General features: G+C 30.7%; 1 protein-coding gene across 8 annotated transcripts in view; it reads right to left on the reverse strand.

The window, feature by feature from the left end:
• The window catches only part of Pcdh11x (protocadherin 11 X-linked), a 621,240-nt gene extending 620,597 nt beyond the window's left edge, over window positions 1-643 (reverse strand). For all 8 annotated transcript variants that reach the window (XM_077107263.1, XM_077107262.1, XM_077107260.1 and 5 more), the window contains exon 1: window positions 104-643. In XM_077107263.1, coding sequence (XP_076963378.1) covers window positions 104-643 — 540 coding nt within the window. The remainder of the gene's footprint in view (window positions 1-103) is intronic.
• Window positions 644-22,219: the final 21,576 nt, after the last annotated feature.

Raw genomic sequence — 22,219 nt, forward strand, 5'->3', positions numbered from 1 at the left:
AAACTGAGGTGATGGCTTACTCAAAATTTGAAGTACAATAAGATCTTTTCTATTTTTTAAAAATGAAATAACATCTTCAACAAAAAGTGGTTTAAAAACGTACCTTAATTAGTTGGTAATTTTGAACTCCGTTTATTCCTATGTCAGGATCAATGGCCGCTGGGAGAGCATACCGAGAGTTTATAGCCGAATTCTCTGGAATTGAGATGTTGATAACCGTCGCTGGGAATAACGGTGCATTATCATTTATGTCTTCTATCAGAAAACGTATCTTAACCAGTCTAAATATTTCATCTGGCAAAACAGCAACCTCCACTTCGTAAAAGCAATGGGCATCCATCATGATACCAGCACATAATTTCTCACGATCAATGCGAGCGCCAGTAGTGAAGATCTCACCAGTACCCTCTTCAATACGAATCAGTGGCACATCCCCTGTCTTGTACACGAGCTTGAATTGCATTGGAGACGTTAAGGACTTGTCGGGAATTAGCGACAAATTGAGGTCTTTCAACAAGTCGCCTATCAGGACGTTTTCTGGCATTTCTTCTCGGACGGTGTAATTTTTCTCCTGGGCGCCAGACTGAAACACGACGCATGCTAACAGGACCGCAAATATATACGTCCCGGACAACAAGTCCATACCAGGCACGATTGTGATGGTTCTCTGTATCAACCCACAGAAAACTGACAAATAGAAAAGACAGGAGAGAGAGGAGAGAGGAGAGAGGAGAGAGGAGAGAGAGGAGAGAGGAGAGAGCGAGAAGAAGAAGAAGAGGAGGAGGAGGAGGAGGAGGAGAGGAGGAGAGGAGGAGAGGAGGAGGGGGCAGGGGGAAGAGGAGAGGAGAAAAAAGAAGAGGGAGAAAAATAAATTATTAGGCAGCCAATCATAAAAATGCGTGTTATCTGAAGACTTCTTTGTAAATTAAAAACGATTAAATAAAATATTAGCAAAATTTAAAGTGTTAAATAAATTAACAACAAATTGTTTTAAATCAAATATACATTTTTACATTAACAAGAAAAATAAAGGAAGCAAGATATCTATAGTAATTAAGAGACATAAGGGGGCTGGGGATGTGGCTCAAGCGGTAGCGCGCTCGCCTGGCATGCATGCGGCCCGGGGTTGGATCCTCAGCACCACATACAAACAAAGATGTTGTGTCCGCTGAAAACTAAAAAATAAATATTGAAATTCTCTCTCTCTCTCTCTCCCCAAATCTCACTCTCTCTTAAAAAAAAATGAGATATAAGGTATTTGTAAGTGTCCATTATTGATAAAATACATAAAAGATATTTTAATTTACCAAAATACTTAAAGCTAAAACAAATAATTGAAATATTTAATTCAATAGTTTTTGAAAATAAAATATTTGTTACCAATCACAAAAATATTATTTTTTTGTTGTAATATGAATTTCAAATTCGATTATTTTATTTGCAATATGCATGTTATGCAATAGTCCATATTTTAAGATTTAGGCTCCAAACCGCAAATCTTTATTTCCATAAAAGTAGTCAATGACAAATGAAGGACTCAGGAAATTTGAATTGAAAAACAAGTGTTTGGGAAGAGGAGTTAATGTGCCAATGGCTAAACACGGAGGAAACCATTATATATCAAGGGTGTTGGAGCTTGCTTTCTTTGGATGAGAAAACCAAAAATAGATATAAGTTACAAGCAGGCAACATTATAAACAACATAAACAGGTGCTTATTAAAGCATTCTGTGGGAAAAATATTTTTCAGGTGATAGTAAATCCCTTATCTTTGCAGGTATTAATGACACAGAAGCATAGGTATTTATGTCTAATTTTGCATTGAGTCTAATTTAGGTATTAGGTCTAATACTGAGATTAGATTATAGATTTGGTAGGTGACATCCTACAACTCAAGGAATTTGAATTGGACAACATTCTTATTCTGAGAATTTATGTTTTCATATTACAGAATATAGTTCATAGGAAAGTGAAATTTCACATCTACAAACTGACAGGAATTGACCAAATACAAAGAACAGCTCAACTAGGGTTTAAAAATCTAAAGGCATTGTTTTGTATATTTGAAAATTGCTAAAATAATAGCTTGATATTCTCGCTACAAAACACATATTGATGAGGTCTCATATATATATATATTAATTAGCTTGATCAAATCTTTCTAAAATGATTACATAGATTAAAAATCCATATTGTTCCCCAAAATATACATAATTATTTGTCAAAAAATGAATGTTTTTTTAAAACATTAAAAATAAGGCACTTAATATCATTTTGGCCAGGGCAAAGTGAGTCAAAACAGTATCTTTGGTTGATTTTTTTTTAACCCCTTGCTTATTGTTTGCACTCACTGAACTATCCCAGATTGTTTTAGTTCTCATTCTTTTGGTCAAATTCAATAAAGAATTCTAATTTTCTTATAATTTGAAAATTATTTTCTTCATTTTCCTTTCTTAATTACCAATTTATATTTTCAGTTTGATTGGCTTCATATAATCTTAATTTGATATATTAGAATTTCTTTATCTTTATCATCACAAAGTTTTCTATTGTGCTTCCAAATGTTAGTGGTAGGTAAAATGGTAACACAAAATAAAATTTGTATTCCACTGCACTGAACCAAATCAGATGTTATATATATATATATATATATATATATATATATATATATATATATATATATATATTTATAATTAAACAAGGGTTAATGCAGCTATCAAAGCATTCCACAGTTTTAAAAGATAGGTGGAAAGATGGTCCTTTGAGATTCCATTACAGAAAAGTATCAATGCATACAAACATCTAATTAAGGGAGTTCTCAATTTTTATTAGTAATCAATAATATTAACAAAGTTTTAGTAACTGTTCTAAAAAAGGAGGATTTGTGAAAATATATATATATATATATATATATATATATATATATATATATATATCACAAAATATATATAGCTAAGGATAATGTGCTATGATTATGCCAGAAAATGTATTATATTAAAATGCCCCACTGCATAGTTATACATCTGCATTTTTAAAACAGGCATGCAGAAATGTTGAAAAACAGAAAAGGGGAAAAAGGAATCCTTCTTTTTGCAATCAGTAACAGAATAAATGGATATGTTGCAACAATTGAGATAGTTTAGGTCATGAATGATTCCAAGAGATGAAGTAGATGAATGTTAAACTTCTCATTTTATGAATTTTGTTGGCAAAATTTGAGAAATATATATTATAGGTATATTGAAAATTATATACTATAGGTACCTTCTTGTTGATTACTTGGTGTCATTTATAAAATCTTTTCAGTGTAAGAGGAGTTAAAAATACGAATGCTGAAAACATTCTCTATAGTAGTAAACAACATGAAAAGACTGTGGTATATTTTTAGCAACATTTGCTCAATGATGAGCATAGGGACTACATAATATAGAAACCTGTTCTCAAGACTTGGTCTCTTGTGAATTATTAGTTTTCTACTCTGTTATGAATGTGAGATTTTAAATATCTCATTGATGCTATGAGTTCATATGCACACATCCATGCATGTCTTATACACTATGAATCTAAGACCTCTAAAATTTTAATGACTGTGTGATTTTATAAATACCATGCAAACATAAGGAAAAATAAAAATGAGATGGTGACAACTGGAATTGAAACTATCACTATTCTTATTCTACCCTTAGGTATTACAGATTATTTCAACTGGTAGTAGAATACTACATACCATTTTTAAAAACATTACATGCATGTTGCAGTATCTACACAAGAAAAAGAATTAAAATCCTGACTTAATTCCTAGAAGTCCCCTTCTCCTCTGTTCTACACTACCTTAAATAACATTATCTAATCAAACATTTTAAAATGTGTTTCATCACTTTAAATTATACAGGGGTATTCAAAATCAATAAAAATGTTATAGAAAAAGAAATATATTTTTAAAGCCTAAGTGGATACACATTTAACCACCTAAAAAGAATATTTACCCTCTATTTTATAATTAGTTTTGGGTGAATTGAATTCATGAGGGTGTATTCACTTATCCAACAAATACTTATAAATCAAATTCTAAAACAAACACTATTATAGGCACTAAGAGATCATCAGTGAACAAAACAGATGAAATTCCTGTTTTTTAGACCTTATATATGATAATGCAAATATTCTAGCATGTCTTTAAATATGTTTACAACTACTGAATAATGAATTGAACTCTGCCTCTTCTGGGATGTAAATATACATGTTTAAATAAAGTCACCTCCAGGTTTCTATTCTAACCCTTATATTTATTACTTGAAAATTTATTTTTATCTTTAATATTAAAAGGAGTTTCCTTGAAAATGCTGAATTTAATTCTTTAATGATCACTACAGAAATTTAGCTACTTGGACTAGGGATGTAGCTCTAGCGGTAATGTGCTCGCCTGGAATGTGTGGGGCGCTGGGTTCGAGCCTCAGCACCACATAAAATAAAATAAAGATGTTGTGTCCACCAAAAACTGAAAAATGAACATTTAAAAACTCTCTCTCTCTCTTTCTCTTCTCTCTCTTTCTCTTAAAAAAAATGAAATTTAGCTACTACATATGGATATGAACAGTCATTGCTTAGTTTTATGGAAGCATTATAAATTTAACTCAGACATCCAAGGAAAACATGCCTACACACGTAACTTTTCTTGACTCTAATTTTTCTCTCAAAATGATAAGTTTAGATGTCTTTCCTTTTCCTGCCCTCACAAACCATTCTTACTATAGACTATGGTTAGTTTGAATGAAAATTGAATGAAAATAAATAAATAGAATTAAAAAGTTCTACAAGTTCCAATAGAGCCTTTATTATTTCAGTGATGCCTCTTTTTAACAATACATAGTGATTGAGTAGGTAATAATTGTACTCAGAAGGACAGAATATAGACAACCAGAGAAAGCAAAAGGATAAATAACATAAACACCTTAAAAATTTAAAGATAAACAAAAATGGAAGCCATTTTATAATCTCTAAAAAATTAGTTAAAAATGTAATTAGGCAAAGAATGTAAACCTCATATATACAATTCTAGCATGTTCAATCCACAAAAGCAATGTTTAAATGATTTGCCCTTATTGTTGCTATTCTTGTTATGTTTTGTTTTTTGAGGCAGAGTTCTTAGATTGATGCATAGTCAGTCTTGAACTCCTGGGGTCTTGAACTCCTGGGCTCAAGCAACACTCCTGCCTCAGCCTTCCAAGTAGCTGAGACAACAGTCGCATGTCAAGACACCTGACAATTCAAATGGTTTCTCAGAAGAATCCCAAGGTATGATTTCCTTCAAGTTCTTGTTACTAACATTTTCATTAATTATAGTGCTGATTTCATTGTGGCATATTTAAATTAATTCCATGTCAATAGCTGGTTCATAGACTACAAAAACTAATTATTAAAATAGTACAAATATAAGTATTACGTTAAAATAAGTCAGCTAGGGGCTGTGGCTGTGGCTCAGTGGTAGAGTGTTTGTCTGTCATGCATCATGCATGAGGCACTGGGTTCTCTCTTCAGCACCACATTAAAAAAATAAAATAAAAGTATTGTGTCCATCTACAACTAATATATATATATATATATATATATATATATATAAAACAGCTATATGCAGTCCATTATCCTAACTCCTCTTGGCTGTCACCATTCTGATTAATTTAATGCCTCATGCCTCATGAAGTAAATATATACACCATTCAACATCCCTAATATTTTATGTCACTTCTGTATTGGTGTTCTCATGCACAAGCAAAACTTCTTTCACATCCTGGATAAGCAATAAGATAGTACTCACAGTGAAAGGAAGGAAACTAGACCATTGCGACAAAGATAACAACATTGGGAGAAAGACAAACTGGAACAATTGATGAATGCAATTCTTCCCAAGGGATTGGTCACAGCAAACAGAATGGGGGCAGATGCATTTGTTGACCTATCTGACATTACTCCTTCCCATACACTTTGAAACTTGAAATATCCAAATGAAAGATTCACTAATGTACTAAAATTATATACATAGTATTTTCACTAAATGTCATTACACAAAGAATTTATTTATTGTACTTCTTTCAACATGTATCTAATCTTCCCATCTGTGTCTGAACTTATCTGAGAAGTGGATTCCATCATTGCTGCTTTCTTCTCTAAAATATTTACTGTTGAGTCATTCTAACACTTCACAACAGTTAGTTCAGTGTTCTCTACCAGAGCTTCAAAATCAGTGAATAAACAATGCTCAGACAGCACTTATAATAATTTAGAAAGATTGCTCTTCATAGAAAAAATAAAATGCTCTGCCATCATCATATATTCCTTTGTAATATTGAGGTAAATTTAATCATGATTATTTCAATATCTAATAATTATTTTAATGCTGTTGGTAATTAAGTACCAGATCATCATAACACATAAATCCTAAATTCAACGAAGGTCAAAGGTTAATTTCCATTTTGTTTTTAGGATTTTAATTGCTCTAAATGATTCAGTTCGGTTATTTCACTTAATCCTTATTAAAAACTATGCTATATACATAAATATCTTCAGGCAATTTATATCTTAAGCATATAAACAGTGTATAAAACTATGAACAAGTCATTAATCTCATACTTCATATATCCTCTAGATGATCATGCTTTAAGAAAGTAAAAGTTGCCTAGCTACATGATCCCTGTGTGTAAAGATAAAGAGATTGTAAAAGAAAAGAGATAGAGCAGAAAGAAATGAACTTGGCATCTATTACATGGAGTAAAAAGATTGAGGTAATAGGGCAGCATAAATACCAAAGACATCGAGGGGTACAGAGAGGTGCTATTTAATAATGTAACATTTAGGCGTGACCATTTTGGTTATTTATTAACAAAATATAGTTTCTAGGAATATATAGTCTTAGAATAAATTTGTGATATCACTGGGTATTTGTTGAATAGTCTATTTTGAGTTTTAGATATGTAAGGGTAAGTGATAAATTTTGTTAATTGTTGTTCCCATGATTTATTTTAAAAGTACAGGTCTAAGCAGAAAAAAATAAGTGATGTTTGTCATATTAATATTTAAATTAACTATGAGTAAAAATCAATAGATATTCTAATATTGTGGGTGTGTTGATACACACCGGTAATCCCAGCAACTAGGGAGGCTGAGGCAAAAGTATCACAGGTTCAAAGCCAGCCTCAGCAATTTAACAAGGCCCTAAACAACTTAGTGAGACCCTGTCTCAAAATTAAAAAAAAAAAAAAAAAAAAAAAGGCCTGGGAATGTAGCTCTGTGGTAAAGAGCTGCTGGGTTCAATCTCCAAAATCAAAAAAGTTTTTTTAAAAAAACTTGTTATTGATTGCTAAGTTCCCTATGCTTATATACTAAATATAATATTGGCTCAAAGTATTATATCAGACAATTCTGCTACTTACATGCATATACCAGCATGATTTAATATACAATTTTGCTTTTCTCAGTTGCTAATTTATCAAAATCATGATGCAAAAAAATCAATAATTAAAAGAAAATGATGTACACCAGCAGAATCTTGGAAATGGTGTTTCACATATACTTTAATACTATTTCTGTGATATTTGTTTCATTTCAGTTGAAAACCAAAAACAAACTAGATAACCAGATAAAATAACATTAATTAAAAAAAATTGAAAAAAATTGAACTGTATGTAAAAGGTACATACATACTGATCACATTTGAAACTTATGATACATTTAAGGAAGAAAAACAATGATTCAGAAACATATTTAATAATGGAATCAGAACTTATAAGTTAAATTAAACACTACTTGATTTCTTCATTTATGCAATAAATTCATATACAGGGTTCAGACTGGTTTTCCCAAAGATATAAGGTCTGTAACAGATACCAGTCAAATGCATTTACAAGTTGCTCACACAAAGTTTTTTATATTTTTCCTTTATTTTTCCTTTATTATAAAGGAAAAATACTTAAAAAAATGTTTTGTTGGTTGAGCAATATTTTTCAAATCTATAATGAGTTATTATTTTAGTTTTGTCTTAATGGATTTTAATTTCATATACAAATGCAATACTAACCATTCAAACATCAATTTGGGTATTCAAAAACACCTTGACAAATTTGAGAAATTCTAATTTTAGAAGTCTGTTGGGTACTGCTTGAATATTATTAATATATTTGAAAGTGTACAAATACCAACAGTAAAATATAAACATTTTTCAACAGAACTCTCTTTACCACATGTAAAAACCTACAAAGTACTTGAAGATTCCTCTCTTCAAAAAATAGAAATTTGAGTTTAAAATTACTTCATCTATTTCTGAATTGAAAATTACATAGATCCATATTTTGTACTAAAATTATCCACTCTTAAAGCAAATTAATTATTTTAAGTACATATCAAAAATTAGTAAACCATTATATTTAATTTAGTAGTATATGAGCACTGTGCTAAATATATAAGTACTTAAAAAATGTTTCCTGCAGATTTTGGTCTCCAATTCTTTTGTTTTGAACTCTTCCCACCCCTACCTCCCAAATTGTATTAGTACAGAGACAAGCAAAGTTTTCAAGAAACAAAAGAAATTGTTTACTAAAACTCAGAGGGTTCATTATTTCATGAATTCTCTTTTATTCAATGATCTCAATTTTCCTAGGAGTATATTTTATGTAGTACCTTTACTTGCAGTTATTTTCATTACAAATTATGTTAAGCTGTCCTTGGGAAAACAGTTTCCTATCACTAAACAAAATTTTGAATTAATTATGTGGTCCTGCACCTTTTGAAAATATTTATAGGTTCCTCTTATTTAAAATTTTTATTTTCTTTTTTCATGTTTACCACTTTAGATAACCATAAACCATGTGGTATTATTAATTCCTCTTATAAAATAATTAAAAATGATTCCTTTTACAGTTAAGTTTCATTCCTTATACTCTGTGCTTTCTCACCACAAGTAAAAAGGACACTTCCCTGTATGAGGTAATATTCTATCAAACTAAAAGAAGAGTTATATGCTACTATTTCTTTTTTTCTTTATAAAAGAAACAATATATTAACCTCAAATTGTCCTTAGGTAGTGTCAAATGAGAAATCAAGAATATACAAGTTCTGCCTCTACAGAGCTGGATATTTGGACTAATAAACAATAGCCAAACCATAATTATGGAATATACATGATATGCTTTGCTTTCATGTTTAAAATGATAATCTTAGTAATCTTTATTTTTCACTGTGAATGTATGTCCTGGGCATGCACAAACATATCACTTTAAGGAAAATTGGCAATTGAAAAGACATATTTTTAAAAATAATTGAAATGCAAGTGGTGTGGTAAGGGTTACTCTCATATTAAGTTGGTTACATAATGTAGTGTTTTTACTGTATTCAACATGAAAGTTTGCAAAAATATTGAAATGTAATCTTCTCAAAATTCGATTTCACATTGATTTTGAAAAAAAAAGAATTACAAGAAAGAATGAAATTAACATTCTTTTTAATAAGTAGTAGATGCTCAAATTCTTTGTGATACTTTATCTCCCAAAATTTTTGGTATGTAGAAATGCAACATGCACTGTAATCCTATCAATTTCAAATATATATGAAATAGATGAAAATTGCTGTTTTCTCATTCTTGTTAAATTATTATTTCTATATAGCTGATAAAACATACTATCCTATATTTTCATATTATTACAAGAAATATTAGAAATAATAAAAAAATTGATTCTACTTTCCTTTTTAGGAATATTCCACTTCTTAATGGAAATCAGAATAAGCTATCACAATGAGAAATATTTTACTCTTGCTATAACTTGCACTCATGAAAATTTTAATCATTTGTGGTATTATTAATTCCTCTTATAAACTGACAACCTTGGAAAATAAAGTTCTGTGCTATTCATGATAAAAAATAAATTCCATAGTGCAAGTATTAATAGTATAAATAACATAAGAACAAAAGTTTAGAAGCAAAGGTGATGGTCTAATTTCCACCATATAGTCCCATTGAGTCCAATGTAGTAGCCCTCACTATATGTAAATGTGGAAATAAAAAATTAACTTAAAAATTCAATTATTTTACTGCAGTAGACACATTTCAAAATGTAATAATGGAAGTATAACTAGTATGGCTAAGGGCTATGGTACTGCAGGTGCATTTAAACATTTACATCATCACAGAATATTCCATTGGACAGTGCTCATCTAGATCAAGAAGTATAGGAAGTCAATAATCTTGAGCTGTGTGTGCATTTGGGACAGTGAAATGATGTCTGGTGTACTCAATTCATATGCAGAGGACAAAAAAGCATAAAATGAAATGGTACAGTGAAATTTATTATTAAACCCTTTTTGGATGAGATTTTAAATCTTGAAATAATAGGTAATGTTTTTAGGAAATTGTTAACTTGTTAGTTCAATGAAAATGAACAGAATTCCTCTTCATTTTAAGTTAGAAATTGCATTACTTGACATTCTCTGAGAGAAAGTTAATGTACCATTTTATATGTATGAGTAAATAGTTTCTTTAAATAGAATTATTTTCATAAAAATAATATGTTCCCAGTAAAACCTATGAGATGTTATATAAATAAATGTACCATATCTTAGATGTTAACATTACAAAAAGCAACATACCAATACAACTACCCACCAGATAATTTCAAGTATATTGGGTAGGTCTAATAGATATGTGTGTACTCACCATGTTCTTCTCATTTACCATAATAATCCTTACATGGATAGTATGAAAAATATGATGCATCATAGAAAATATTAATTCTTTTAAAATGTCATACAGGAAAGTAAAGGAAATAGTGAAAATATTGTAACAGACGACTATTAGTGTAATTTTACCACCATCTTGCTCTATGTAATATCAAAAATGCATGCATACTCCAAATAAGTAGCTATGATGCAGAAACTTGCAATGGAAGACATTTTTATTGATGTATTCAAGTATGACTTCACATTAATCCTTTTATTTGTCCCCTGGTCCTTATTGACTCTTCCGTCTCTGAATATACAGCCACAGCACTGATATATATTGACTGCTACAGTTTACAAATTTCTTCATATTTATGGTTTATTTTTTTCATATTTAGCCTTGATCTCCAAATTCTCCATGGTGCTGCATACAGTCTTAATGGATGCTGATAATTTGTTATTTTTATTTTATTATATATATGTGTGTGTGTGTGTGTGTGTGTATGTGTGTTTTCTAAGGAAATAATAGTTAATGAAGAAAAAGGCTCTGAGAGTTTAAATAACTTAGAAAAACTAATTAGGCCATTAAGCACTGAAATGGAAATGGAATCCTTCAGTTTTCCCTCTCCACACTTATATCCTTAAAAAATAATATTAGAAAAATTTACAGAGGGATTCATTCTTATATTTTATTTTACTTTTTTCATTCCTATGTTTTATGAATCAACTATTTTCTATTTAATTTTCTATTATTATTTGGAGAAAATATGAGCAAATAGAGGTAATGACTGAAAGATCTAATATTATAACATTTACTAATATTTGAGCTTTTTATTATGGTAATTTCTAGACTTTATTATCTCATTACACATGAGATAGTAATTCTTAAATTTTTATTTTTAGTTGTTGATGGACACAACACCTTTATTTTGTTTATTTAGGTTTTTTTTTTTTATGTTGTGCTTGGGATTGAACCCAGTGCTATGCAAGGCAACCTCTACCACTGAGCCACAACCCTAGTGCATAAAATGGTAAATTTATATAGATATTTTGTACATTACAAATTGATTTTTTGTTGCTTTTTCCATATCCACTATATAATTTTGCTACAAGTGTTTTTAATTTACAGTTACTTTCCCATGTGCCACATCAACATATCAAAGTATCCTGTCTTTTATGGAGCATCATTTTTCTCAATATTACTTTCATTTTACTTGTTTAGTCCACAGGCTACAACAAGAGAGAGAAAATAGGGCTTTTATTTCTGCGTTGTATATCACATTAAGGAGAAAATGTAAAATGTTTATATAGTTATTATCAGATACATAAACATAGTTGATAGCTAAATCTACCATGGTCACAAAAGAAGCCATTTCATGGAGGCATTATTTCAATATATTTTGGGTTTGATAATCTAGTTTTTAAAATAAGTGAAAATGTCTCCACATACAGAATGAAATGCAGAACTCCATAGAGATCCATTTTTACAACTGTCTTGATGAATATTGATGACTTCTGAGAAATCATCCATTTAAAGATTCACATATATTGTTGCAGAATCATTCATTTAAAACTATTACTAAAAGTCTTTTTAACTTTTTAAATTTTTATTTGTAGATAAACACAATATCTTTTGTTTATTTATTTGTTTGTTTGTTTGTTTGTTTATTTATTTTTATGTGGTGCTGAGTTTTGAATCTAGTGCCTTAAGTGTGATAAGCAAGTACTCTACCACTGATCCATAACCCCAGCCCTACAAAAGGTATTTGACATGGAAACTAAGACAATCTTTATTTCCAGTACTCTCAAAATTTGTCATAAGATATTCTTATACATAAATATAAACCACCCTGCAAAAGTGAATTTATTTTATTAACAGTGTAGAATGGATTATGGAGCAAGATTTCGTAATTTTTCATCCAAAATGTGCCAGTTATTAGTTAGGTGATTTTATGTAAGCTGTTCAAATTTCTTGTGACTGTTTAAAATGTGGATATTAACAGCTACTACCTCATATTGTTACTATGAAAACTAGGTGAATTAATATATGTAAAGCTCATTGAATAGTTCCTGGAACATATATACATGTTAGAACTTGTGCTGCAATTATTAAACTAAAATATAAAATAAATAAAATGTTTGTATATCTCTACTCACAAAAAATATTTCTAATCCCATGGAAAAAATTATTAGACTTGAATTATTACTATTTCAAATTATACATTATTACTATTTCGAATTATACATTTAGAAAGTTGTGATTTGCTGGGCGTGGTGGACTGAGGCAGGAGGATCACAAGTTCAAAGCCAGCCTCAACAATTTAGCGAGACCCTAAGAAACTTAGGGAGACCTAGTCTCTAAATAAAATAAAAGAGAGTTTGTGATGTGGCTCAATGTTTAAGCACCCCAGGGTTCAATGCCCTGTACCAGAAAAAAAAAAAAAAAACAGACTTGGGCAAAGTAATTTAATCATTCTATGACTCACCAACCTCCCTGAAGGTGAGTAGGTTTGGGGCTCATTTTGACTTTTCTTTCTGGTTTCAGCATTCCATGATTGAAATAAACTTCAATCATAAATCTGTAATCATTTGGGTAACTGATCTTAATTATGATTAATGCTACAGTTGTAAAAGTTTTTGCATCAAAATCCTCTTTGTAAAGCCAGACTATCTGATTCTCAATTGCATATTTCATATAATTTTAATTGATTTTAAATTATGTTTGTAATTTTTAAAGACCATGTGTTTTGTTTTTGGAAAACAGTGATATTAAAGTTGTTTTCAACTTGGCAACAAATAAATTTCTCATTTAATTTAAAATGAAAACCTTTGTTTAAAAAGGGTATTTTAAAAAGGTATAGGAGATTAGCAGAGTAGCTAAAGGGGAATGAAAGGAAGAGAGGGGTGATGGAAAAAGGAAAGACAGTGGAATAAATGTAACACAAATTTCCTACATAAATATATGAATATATCACAGTGAGTCTCACTATCATGTACATCCACAAGAAATTAATTTAAAAAGAAAACTCTGGATAAATGGCAGTAAGATCAATAGAGTAGGGAAAGTAGAGTAGGGGAGTAAGAACAGTAGAGGAGGGGAAGGAAAGATAGTAGGTACTGAATTAGAACAAGATATATTTCATGCTTTTGTAATTAAGTCATAATGCATCCTATTATCATGTATAAAAAAAGAGTAATTTAATGATTATTTTCCAATTGCAAAGTATTTTTGACAATATTTTCCTAACAAACTTTCCATTTAAAACTTTATAACTTTTGATAACATTTTCAAAAAGTATATATGTCCCACTGACATTTTCATTCAGATATTATTATTTTTTATTTCCAAATGGTTATGTTGACCAACATGTTATTTTGATGAAATAGGAAACATTGACTCATTGGAAGGTTTTATTTGATAATTATATGTTTAAAAAAAAGTTAGGGAAAATAAGCAGTTTTAATAGCATGATTCTAAAACTTCTCAATTCTGTGTCATCCATCACTGTGTTGAAAATATTAAAGCAAAAGAATCTCACAAAATAAGTGATTTTTGAAGTAGTATTGGCAACTAAAACATGTAAGTTATGTCTTCAATATTTTGTACTGAAAATAATAAAAATATAACTTCTCTAAAGTTGATCACTTTAAAATTAAAAAATAACACTACAACATTGCACCTTTAAATTTTTTCACTAATTTCCTCTGCTAATTTTCAAGAGGAACTGTTAAAGTGAGTCAGATTTGACATAAGCAATGTTTCTTAACCTCTTTCTAAAATTTCAGAATAAAAGTTTTTTAAAACAACCATGGCCAAATATATTATCTATCCAACCAGTATTTTTTGATTATTATTTTTTTAGTTATAGAGGGACACAATACCTTTATTTTATTTTATTTTATGTGGTGCCAGGGATTGAACCCAGTGCCTCATGCAGGCTAAGCAAGATCTCTATCACTGAGCCACAACCCAGGCCCCAGGCAAACAGTGTTTTTTATAAATTACGTTTTAAAAAATATTTTTAGATTTAAATAGAGACAATAACTTTATTTATGTATGTATGTATGTATTTATTTATGTGTAGTGCTGAGAATTGAACCCAGTACCAGACATTTGCTAGACATGTGCTCTACCACTGAGCTACAACCCCACCCAGGATTACTTTTACATTTTTAAAGTATTGAAAGGTAAATAAAATTATTTTGGAAAACATTATATGCAATAACCAAAACAAAACAACCACAACAATTAAAAACAATTATCGCTATTTGTTACCTATTGAAATTTATAGGTTCTAAACTCTGAGGTGTACCATTTGAGGTCCTAATTATCTGCTTCCAACAAACGCCTTTCTCTTAAATTCATTACATATGACCTCCCCTCTTCAGTCAAGCCAGCACCTATTCTCTAGCCATTACTTTTTCCACATCTTCTTTGGCCATCCAAGGTCATCATCTGCTTCTGAGCAATTCAGAACTGATTTCCTCTAAAAGACTTTCAGAGATTAACATCACATTTACAAGAGTAAAGGTAATGTTAAATATAAATCTATAAGGGACTATAGTTAAAATAAGACATTTAAGGTGAAGGCAGTCAGCAAAGATTTGGAGAAAATTGTTTTTTTAATTTAAATTTGGAAACAAAATCTCATTAGTAGTTACTATGCATCATGTGCATTCATATGGAACATTCTCTTACACATCTATTCTTTCTTTCCCCCCCTAAAAAAAGTGCACAGAACATCATTTTGATCTGAATGAACTTAATTTCTTTGTGTACAAAAAATTACCTTGTTTTTATTTGGCTTTGCTATATTAACAATAAACCAGTACTAAGAAGACAGGGACTGTTCCTTCTAATTTTTTTTTTTTTTTTTGTAATTCCCCTTGATTATCTGTAGTTCTCTTTCAAGTGAACATGCTATAAATGTCAAGTCTGTAAAATGCTGTATGCATATTTGGTAGCAATAAAGAAAAAAACCTGAAATCAAAAATTGTGCTGCAAACTCTTTCAATAATGGCAGTTTGTGGGGCTGGATTTGTGGCTTAGTGGTAGAGCGCTTGCCTAGCATGTGTGAGGCACTGGGTTTCATTCTCAGGACGCCATATAAATAAATGAACAAAATAAAGGTCCATCAACATCTTAAAAAACTAATGGCAGTTGTAAATTTGAACCATTTCTAATTATAGTAAAATGGGATGAATTATGCTCCAACTACTTGTAGGTGTCTTGAGTAATTTGAGGAGGACGTGACCCACTAGGGTAAACTGGGAGGAACAGAGGACTAGTAAGAGAGTTATGGAAGAAAGAATGAGAGTACTGAGAAGAGGGAAGGAATGACTGAGAGGTAAAGAATGATTCTGAGCATTTGGGAGGGACTAAGAGAAAGAATAAGTTTTTATATAATATAGACAGGTCAAGGAGTGATAGAAATTTCAGTGGGAGTATTTCAGATAACAAAGATGGAAAACTTAAGGATTGTGTAGAGACTTTAAAGAATTATAGACACTCAAAACCAAAGGAGGTATTTGGGGAAACTAATGGAAATGAGCATGACTTCAGTGAATGAAGATCTGAGAACTGAAAGGAACCAGGAGAGGGTGGGGAGATTTGTTGGATATGGCAGGTTCTGGGCACCAGAAATGTGGATTTGAATGATGGGATTAAGAGGCAAGTAATGGAGTGAATAATGAAAAAAAAAGACATATAAAATAAAGATGGTTACTTAAATCTTTTATTTCTTAAATAAAATTTAAAATGCCTGAGAAATTTAATGTTGAATAAATCTATTAAAATGTTTCTTCTTTCAGCAATGCCAGGGGACAGAGAAATATTCTTTTTTTTCCAGCTCCATGGATAGATGAAACTCAGAATAGTTATTTGTGACAATATATTATTCAAAAATACATTGTATCATATCAGGAATATTGTAACAAGGTTATGGGGGTGCACTTGGTACAATAATCACAAATGTACATGATTGGGGGGAAAATTAAAATCTCCATGGAGCTGAACACGGTGTCGCATGCCTATAATCCCAGCAGCTCAGGAGGCTGAGACAGGAGGTTCATGAGTTTAAAGCCATTCTCAGCGAAAGCAAGGTGCTAAGCAACTCAGTGAGACCCTGTCTCTAAACAAAATACAAAATAGGGCTGGAGATGTGGCTCAGTGATTGAGTGCCTCTGAGTTCAATAACTCAGACCAAAATATGTATAATAATAAATAAAATCTCCTTGAGAGATGTACTGAACATTATTCCCAAATTTTACTAGATACAATAAAATTCTGAATATCTTTCATTTATTTATATATGAAGATTTAGGGGAGATGTACTAAAACTTATTTAACCAACTCATCCTCTTGTCAGAAAAATAAAGTTCTTATTTTTATTCATTAGAACACCCTCACTTGTTAGTTTGGAATATATTTGTTGAGTACATTTCATAAGTCAAGCATTGGAAATGGGAAGAATGGTCCCTCTACTCTGGGTGTTAATAATCCACAGAAGTATTTTTTTTCCCGAAATAAGCATTTCCCTGATTTATCAATACATGAATAACTAATGATTCTAATCATATCTCAGCATGACCCAGAAAGACTTTGTATGTTCCTTGTTTACAATTAGTAGGATTCTGGTGTTGTATCTTTTCTCATAATTAATTCTTTAGAAATTGACAATTCATTTATGATACATGTAGTCATTCAGGCCAAAAGAGCGTTATCATAATTTGTGGGATTTCTGTTGTTGTTTTGCATCTCCACACATTATATCAACCAGCATATTGGAATAAAGACTTCCCTTTCTTCTAACCCAGTCTCACTTACTATTAACATTTTAACCTTGAAGTAAATAACACAAGGAAAAGTTCAACCACAAAAATTGTAGTTCAGATAAAGTTAGTACTCCTGAAAATAACCAGAAGAAAGCAGACTTTTATGATATTTAACATATGTAAAACTCACCTTGAAATATCTGAATTAAAACCCACTTTCGTATAGTCGCCATAGTGCTCTGCAATCAGCTGTGGGTGGAGGATAAAAAGAGGGAGGAGAAAGAAAAAGGTCTTTGCCTCCAGTACAATGTAATCATTTGTAACTTAAATAAAATAGATCCACTGAAAATAAAGGGCTTCAATAACTCAAATTTTGTACTAGATAGGAGGTTCCATAGTGATTCCTCCAAGGTTACTTTAGTTTCAGGGATGCAATGATTCTGTATTCCCTGATGGATAAGATGAAGTGCCATTAGCAGCAAATTATCCAAGATTCTATGTAAGCACAAAATATTTCATGAATTTAAACTGTAGTGAAATCTCTTCTATCCTCACTGGTCTATGAAGGAAAGCTTAAATAAAAATTGTTATTTCTACTAAATGGATTTTATCCTTTGGATAATGATAAAAGTTCTAAAAATCTGATACACAGAATTGGGAATTTGCAGTAGTTTTGTGATGCAGTAAAAAGCATAGATTCAAGGGACTATAAATATAGACTAGGCAGGTACAATCCTACTCTCATTGGCTAATAGTATTTATTTTCTGACTCTGAGGAAAATGGTCATGCTGCCCTTAAATAATAAGCACATATTATGTCACTAAGAGTTATTAATTACCCACTTATCAATTTCAAATTTCTTTAGTTATGAAAATGATCTTAACTATAATGTCTCTTGATATCAATGCACACTATCTCAGAGGGGAATTTCTAATTCTTTAAGGAGGATAGCAAAACATTGTCTCACCCAAGCTTGTCAGCTTCTTCACAAGATTACAAAGTTGAGAGTAGTTGAGGCAAGACCTCTCTGGCATGTGATCTGTGGAATCCTTATTCACAAAAGGATTTTCCTGTGATAGGTCAAACACTTTGAGTTGGATTTCAAGAAACTGAAAATCTAAATTCAACATGCAAATAACATATGACAGAGGTCTATCATTTTATGGTAGGATCCTCCAATTTGCTGTATAACTATGAATAAGAAATTTATAAATTTCTACCCAATTTTAGATCTTGGATAAGGGGAAACAGGGATTATAAAGATTATGTTTTTGTTTTTGGTACCAGGGATTGAACCTAGGACACCTAACCCCTGAATCACTTTATTTTGATACAGGGTCTCACTAATTTGCTTAGGGCCTTGCTAAGTTGTTGAGGCTGGCTTTGGGCTTGTGATCCTCCTGGCTCAGTCTCCTGGGCCACTGGGATTACAATAGTGCACTACTACACCTGGCTAAGATTATGTTGTATTGTGTTTTGTTTTGTTTTAATATTTGTTTTTTAGGTATAGTTGGACACAATGCCTTTATTTTATTACTTATTTTTATGTGGTGTTGAGGATCTAACCCAGAGCCTCTCATGTGCTAGGTGAGCTCTCTACCACTGAGCTACAACCCCAGCCCCAGATTGTGTTTTTAAATATGTTATCATAGACACCTTTTTGATTAAAAAAATTCTGCAATACCTTTTAGAGGTAGGGTATGCAGGAAAGGTATTTCTGGAATCTAACAAATAAGAAGTGTTTTTAATCTTTGAAAAATCCAGGCTATACTTTTGAATTCTTAATTCCAATTAAGTTATATTTGGTAAAGCATTTAATGAATATTTTTAGATAAATTATGACAGCTTGCTGTTTGTTTAAATATATGTTGTGTTTTATATTATTAGTGTTTTGCCAAAAAGTATAGATTAAAATTTTTAAAAAGACAAGGTGCTGATGTAAATGTTCCTTTTTGGGGAATAGGTGCTTATATTGTAAATGCCTATAAATTATGCTTTCTAATGTAGGAATTGGAATCCCTATGTCTTATTTTTTTAGATTATGACCTTTATATATATATATATATATATATATATATATATATATATATATATATGAGAGAGAGAGAGAGAGAGAGAGAGAGAGAAGTGTCAGTTTCATATCAATTACTCCATCAAAAGTCTAGAGCAGAGGTAACCAATAGAACTTTCTTCAGTTATAGAAATATTCTGTATCTCTTAATTATTGTTTAGGTTCTTAATGGGTAGTGTAAGATAAATCAAGATTTATTATTTGTTTTTTCATTCCCTAAGAGAGTGCCTTAAGTACTTCACCTACTATGACATTTTATATCAACCTAAAAGCAAGGATCAAAACACTTTGTGGAAATATGGAGCCTTATAATATGATATGGAAAATTAATCAAATGCCATAAACATAGAATCTTAATGATGTACTAATCCCAGATCCATAACACATATTTTTGACTATTTTTATTAATGTATGGATATAGATCAATTTGAAGAATTTCTTCATAGTTTGAGCAAATGAGTTTACACAATTACATATGTAATACAAAATACATTAACAGTTTGAATATATGTCAAAGTGGGGGAGATAGGCAGTGTTAGATCTTTGCCTTTAATAATAGTCCTAGAATGTGCTAAACTGATTTTCCTATGTAAACTTCAACTGTGGATTTAAGAAGCTAATGTATGTGTATTAAGTCTGTTGAGGCAATTATAAATTTCAGATATTTAAATTAATGAGGTTGCATTTTTCATTAATGTTTATAGTAAAATTATAAAATTAAAAAGTTGTAGCCCTTAGTCAGGCATGGTGGCACATGTCTAAAATCTCAGCCACTCAGGAAGCTGAGTCAGAAAGATCACAATTGGAGGCAAGCCTGGGCAACTTAGTGAGATGCTGTCTCAAAATAAAAATTAAAAAGACTGGGGGTATATCCCAGTGGTAGAGCACCCTTGGAGCTAATACCCATACAAAAGAAAAAATAAAGAAAATTTTCAGCCCACTACATTTAATATTGTGTGAACCTGTCAGAAGTGGCACTTTCTTACTTAGGGGCTCTTCTTGTCTTGGTAATTCTTCCTCCTGCAATGATATATGAGAGAAAAGTAGTTGTGTATACTTAAATTCTGTAATTTCTGACCCTTAATAAAAAATCTCTACATGCTTTGTCATTCAATAGAATGTTGGGAAGTGAATTAAAATACTATTTTCTGATATTTCTCTTTCATGCACAATAATATTTTTATTACCAAGGACATAAATGACAAACGTCTGAGAATTGAATAATTTTTACCTATATAAATATGTTTGGTTCTTGATAAGCAAACAGGCTAATGTGACTAATTCAGTCCAAACTAGATGCTGAATATATACCTATGAGAATGCTTTAATCAGTAATTGACTCAAAGGGGCATATTTAGAATATGTATATTTTAACACCCATTGGTCTAAAATTCAATACGTATTTGCACAACACTTGTCCCGAATACCAGCCAAATTATAACTATAGTTGACTTCCTCTCAGAAAATAGATTTCTTCTTGATAATTCCTGTTATAATAAAGCGGGGATGGTCAATATTTAATGCTTTAGTTTCTTTAGTTTTAACTTTGCTAGCTGGTTGACTTACTAGAAATTAATATGCCTGTAAAATGAAGCAAAATTACTTGTTTAAGCACATTTATTGGAGTAACACTGGATATTGGATAGAATACCAAACCTCAGTATGACATTATTACAATGAATTACCTGTCAAGAGTGTGTCTAATATTTATTGTAGTATGTGTGAATTATAGCAAGGGATGATGCAAATTTTCAGTGTATGAAAAAAAAGACTATAGTAATATTAAAAGATATTTGAAAGTTTAACTCAAATAATATGTTACATTTGTAAGTTACATTCTTTTATTTGGTTAAATTTTTTTCACCATGTCAAATAATGAAATTACTCAATTTCTGTTCATAAGACTCTAAGAATTTACTAAAGATTATTTGTGTTAAAATATATAAAGCAATTTTAAAATAATTAATCATAAGAATTTCTGTGTGTAAGAAAACGTACCAGTAATGATTTTTAAGGTTAAGAAAGTCAAACCAACTGCAAAATCAAGAGGTTGAAAAGTCTGACTTAAAAATTTGCCAATAGTACAGAATAAAGTCAGAAAATGATTACTGAGGAGAGAGGAAACTAACATATCTGCTAGAGGAAACATACTGCTCTTCAAAAGACAATCATCTTCTCTATAGACAATCATCTTCGTTGGTTGATTCAAGCTTATGAAATTAATTTATCAAATGAAGTTGCTGTCTGACTCAGTTATTAATTCTCTGCATTCACCTTTACATCAATAAGGGTTGTGGAGACATTTCTGATATTATTTAAACTATTTGAACTTTGTTCAGTTCAGAGTATTTATCTTATTGCCTCTCCTTAGAATGCATAGTTGTATAAGAGGACACCTTTGGTGTTACTAATAGTATAATATATTCACTTCTATTCAGGTTTTACAAAATCCATCTGTGTAATATTGTGTATTATCTGCTCTTGGACTGATTAATGGCATGATAGCCTGGATACAGTTGATTAGAGAACACTAATAAGTATAAAAACATTGGCCTCTAACAAAAGTTAGTTCCTTTCCTGTAATTATAACTCAGCAGTAGAATCTTTGCCTAGCATGCAGAGTTATGGATTCCCAGGTGAAAGAATCCAACGCTACCAGAAAATAAAAATAAA

This window comes from Callospermophilus lateralis, chromosome X, assembly GCF_048772815.1.
Source record: "Callospermophilus lateralis isolate mCalLat2 chromosome X, mCalLat2.hap1, whole genome shotgun sequence".
Lineage (NCBI taxonomy): Eukaryota > Metazoa > Chordata > Mammalia > Rodentia > Sciuridae > Callospermophilus > Callospermophilus lateralis.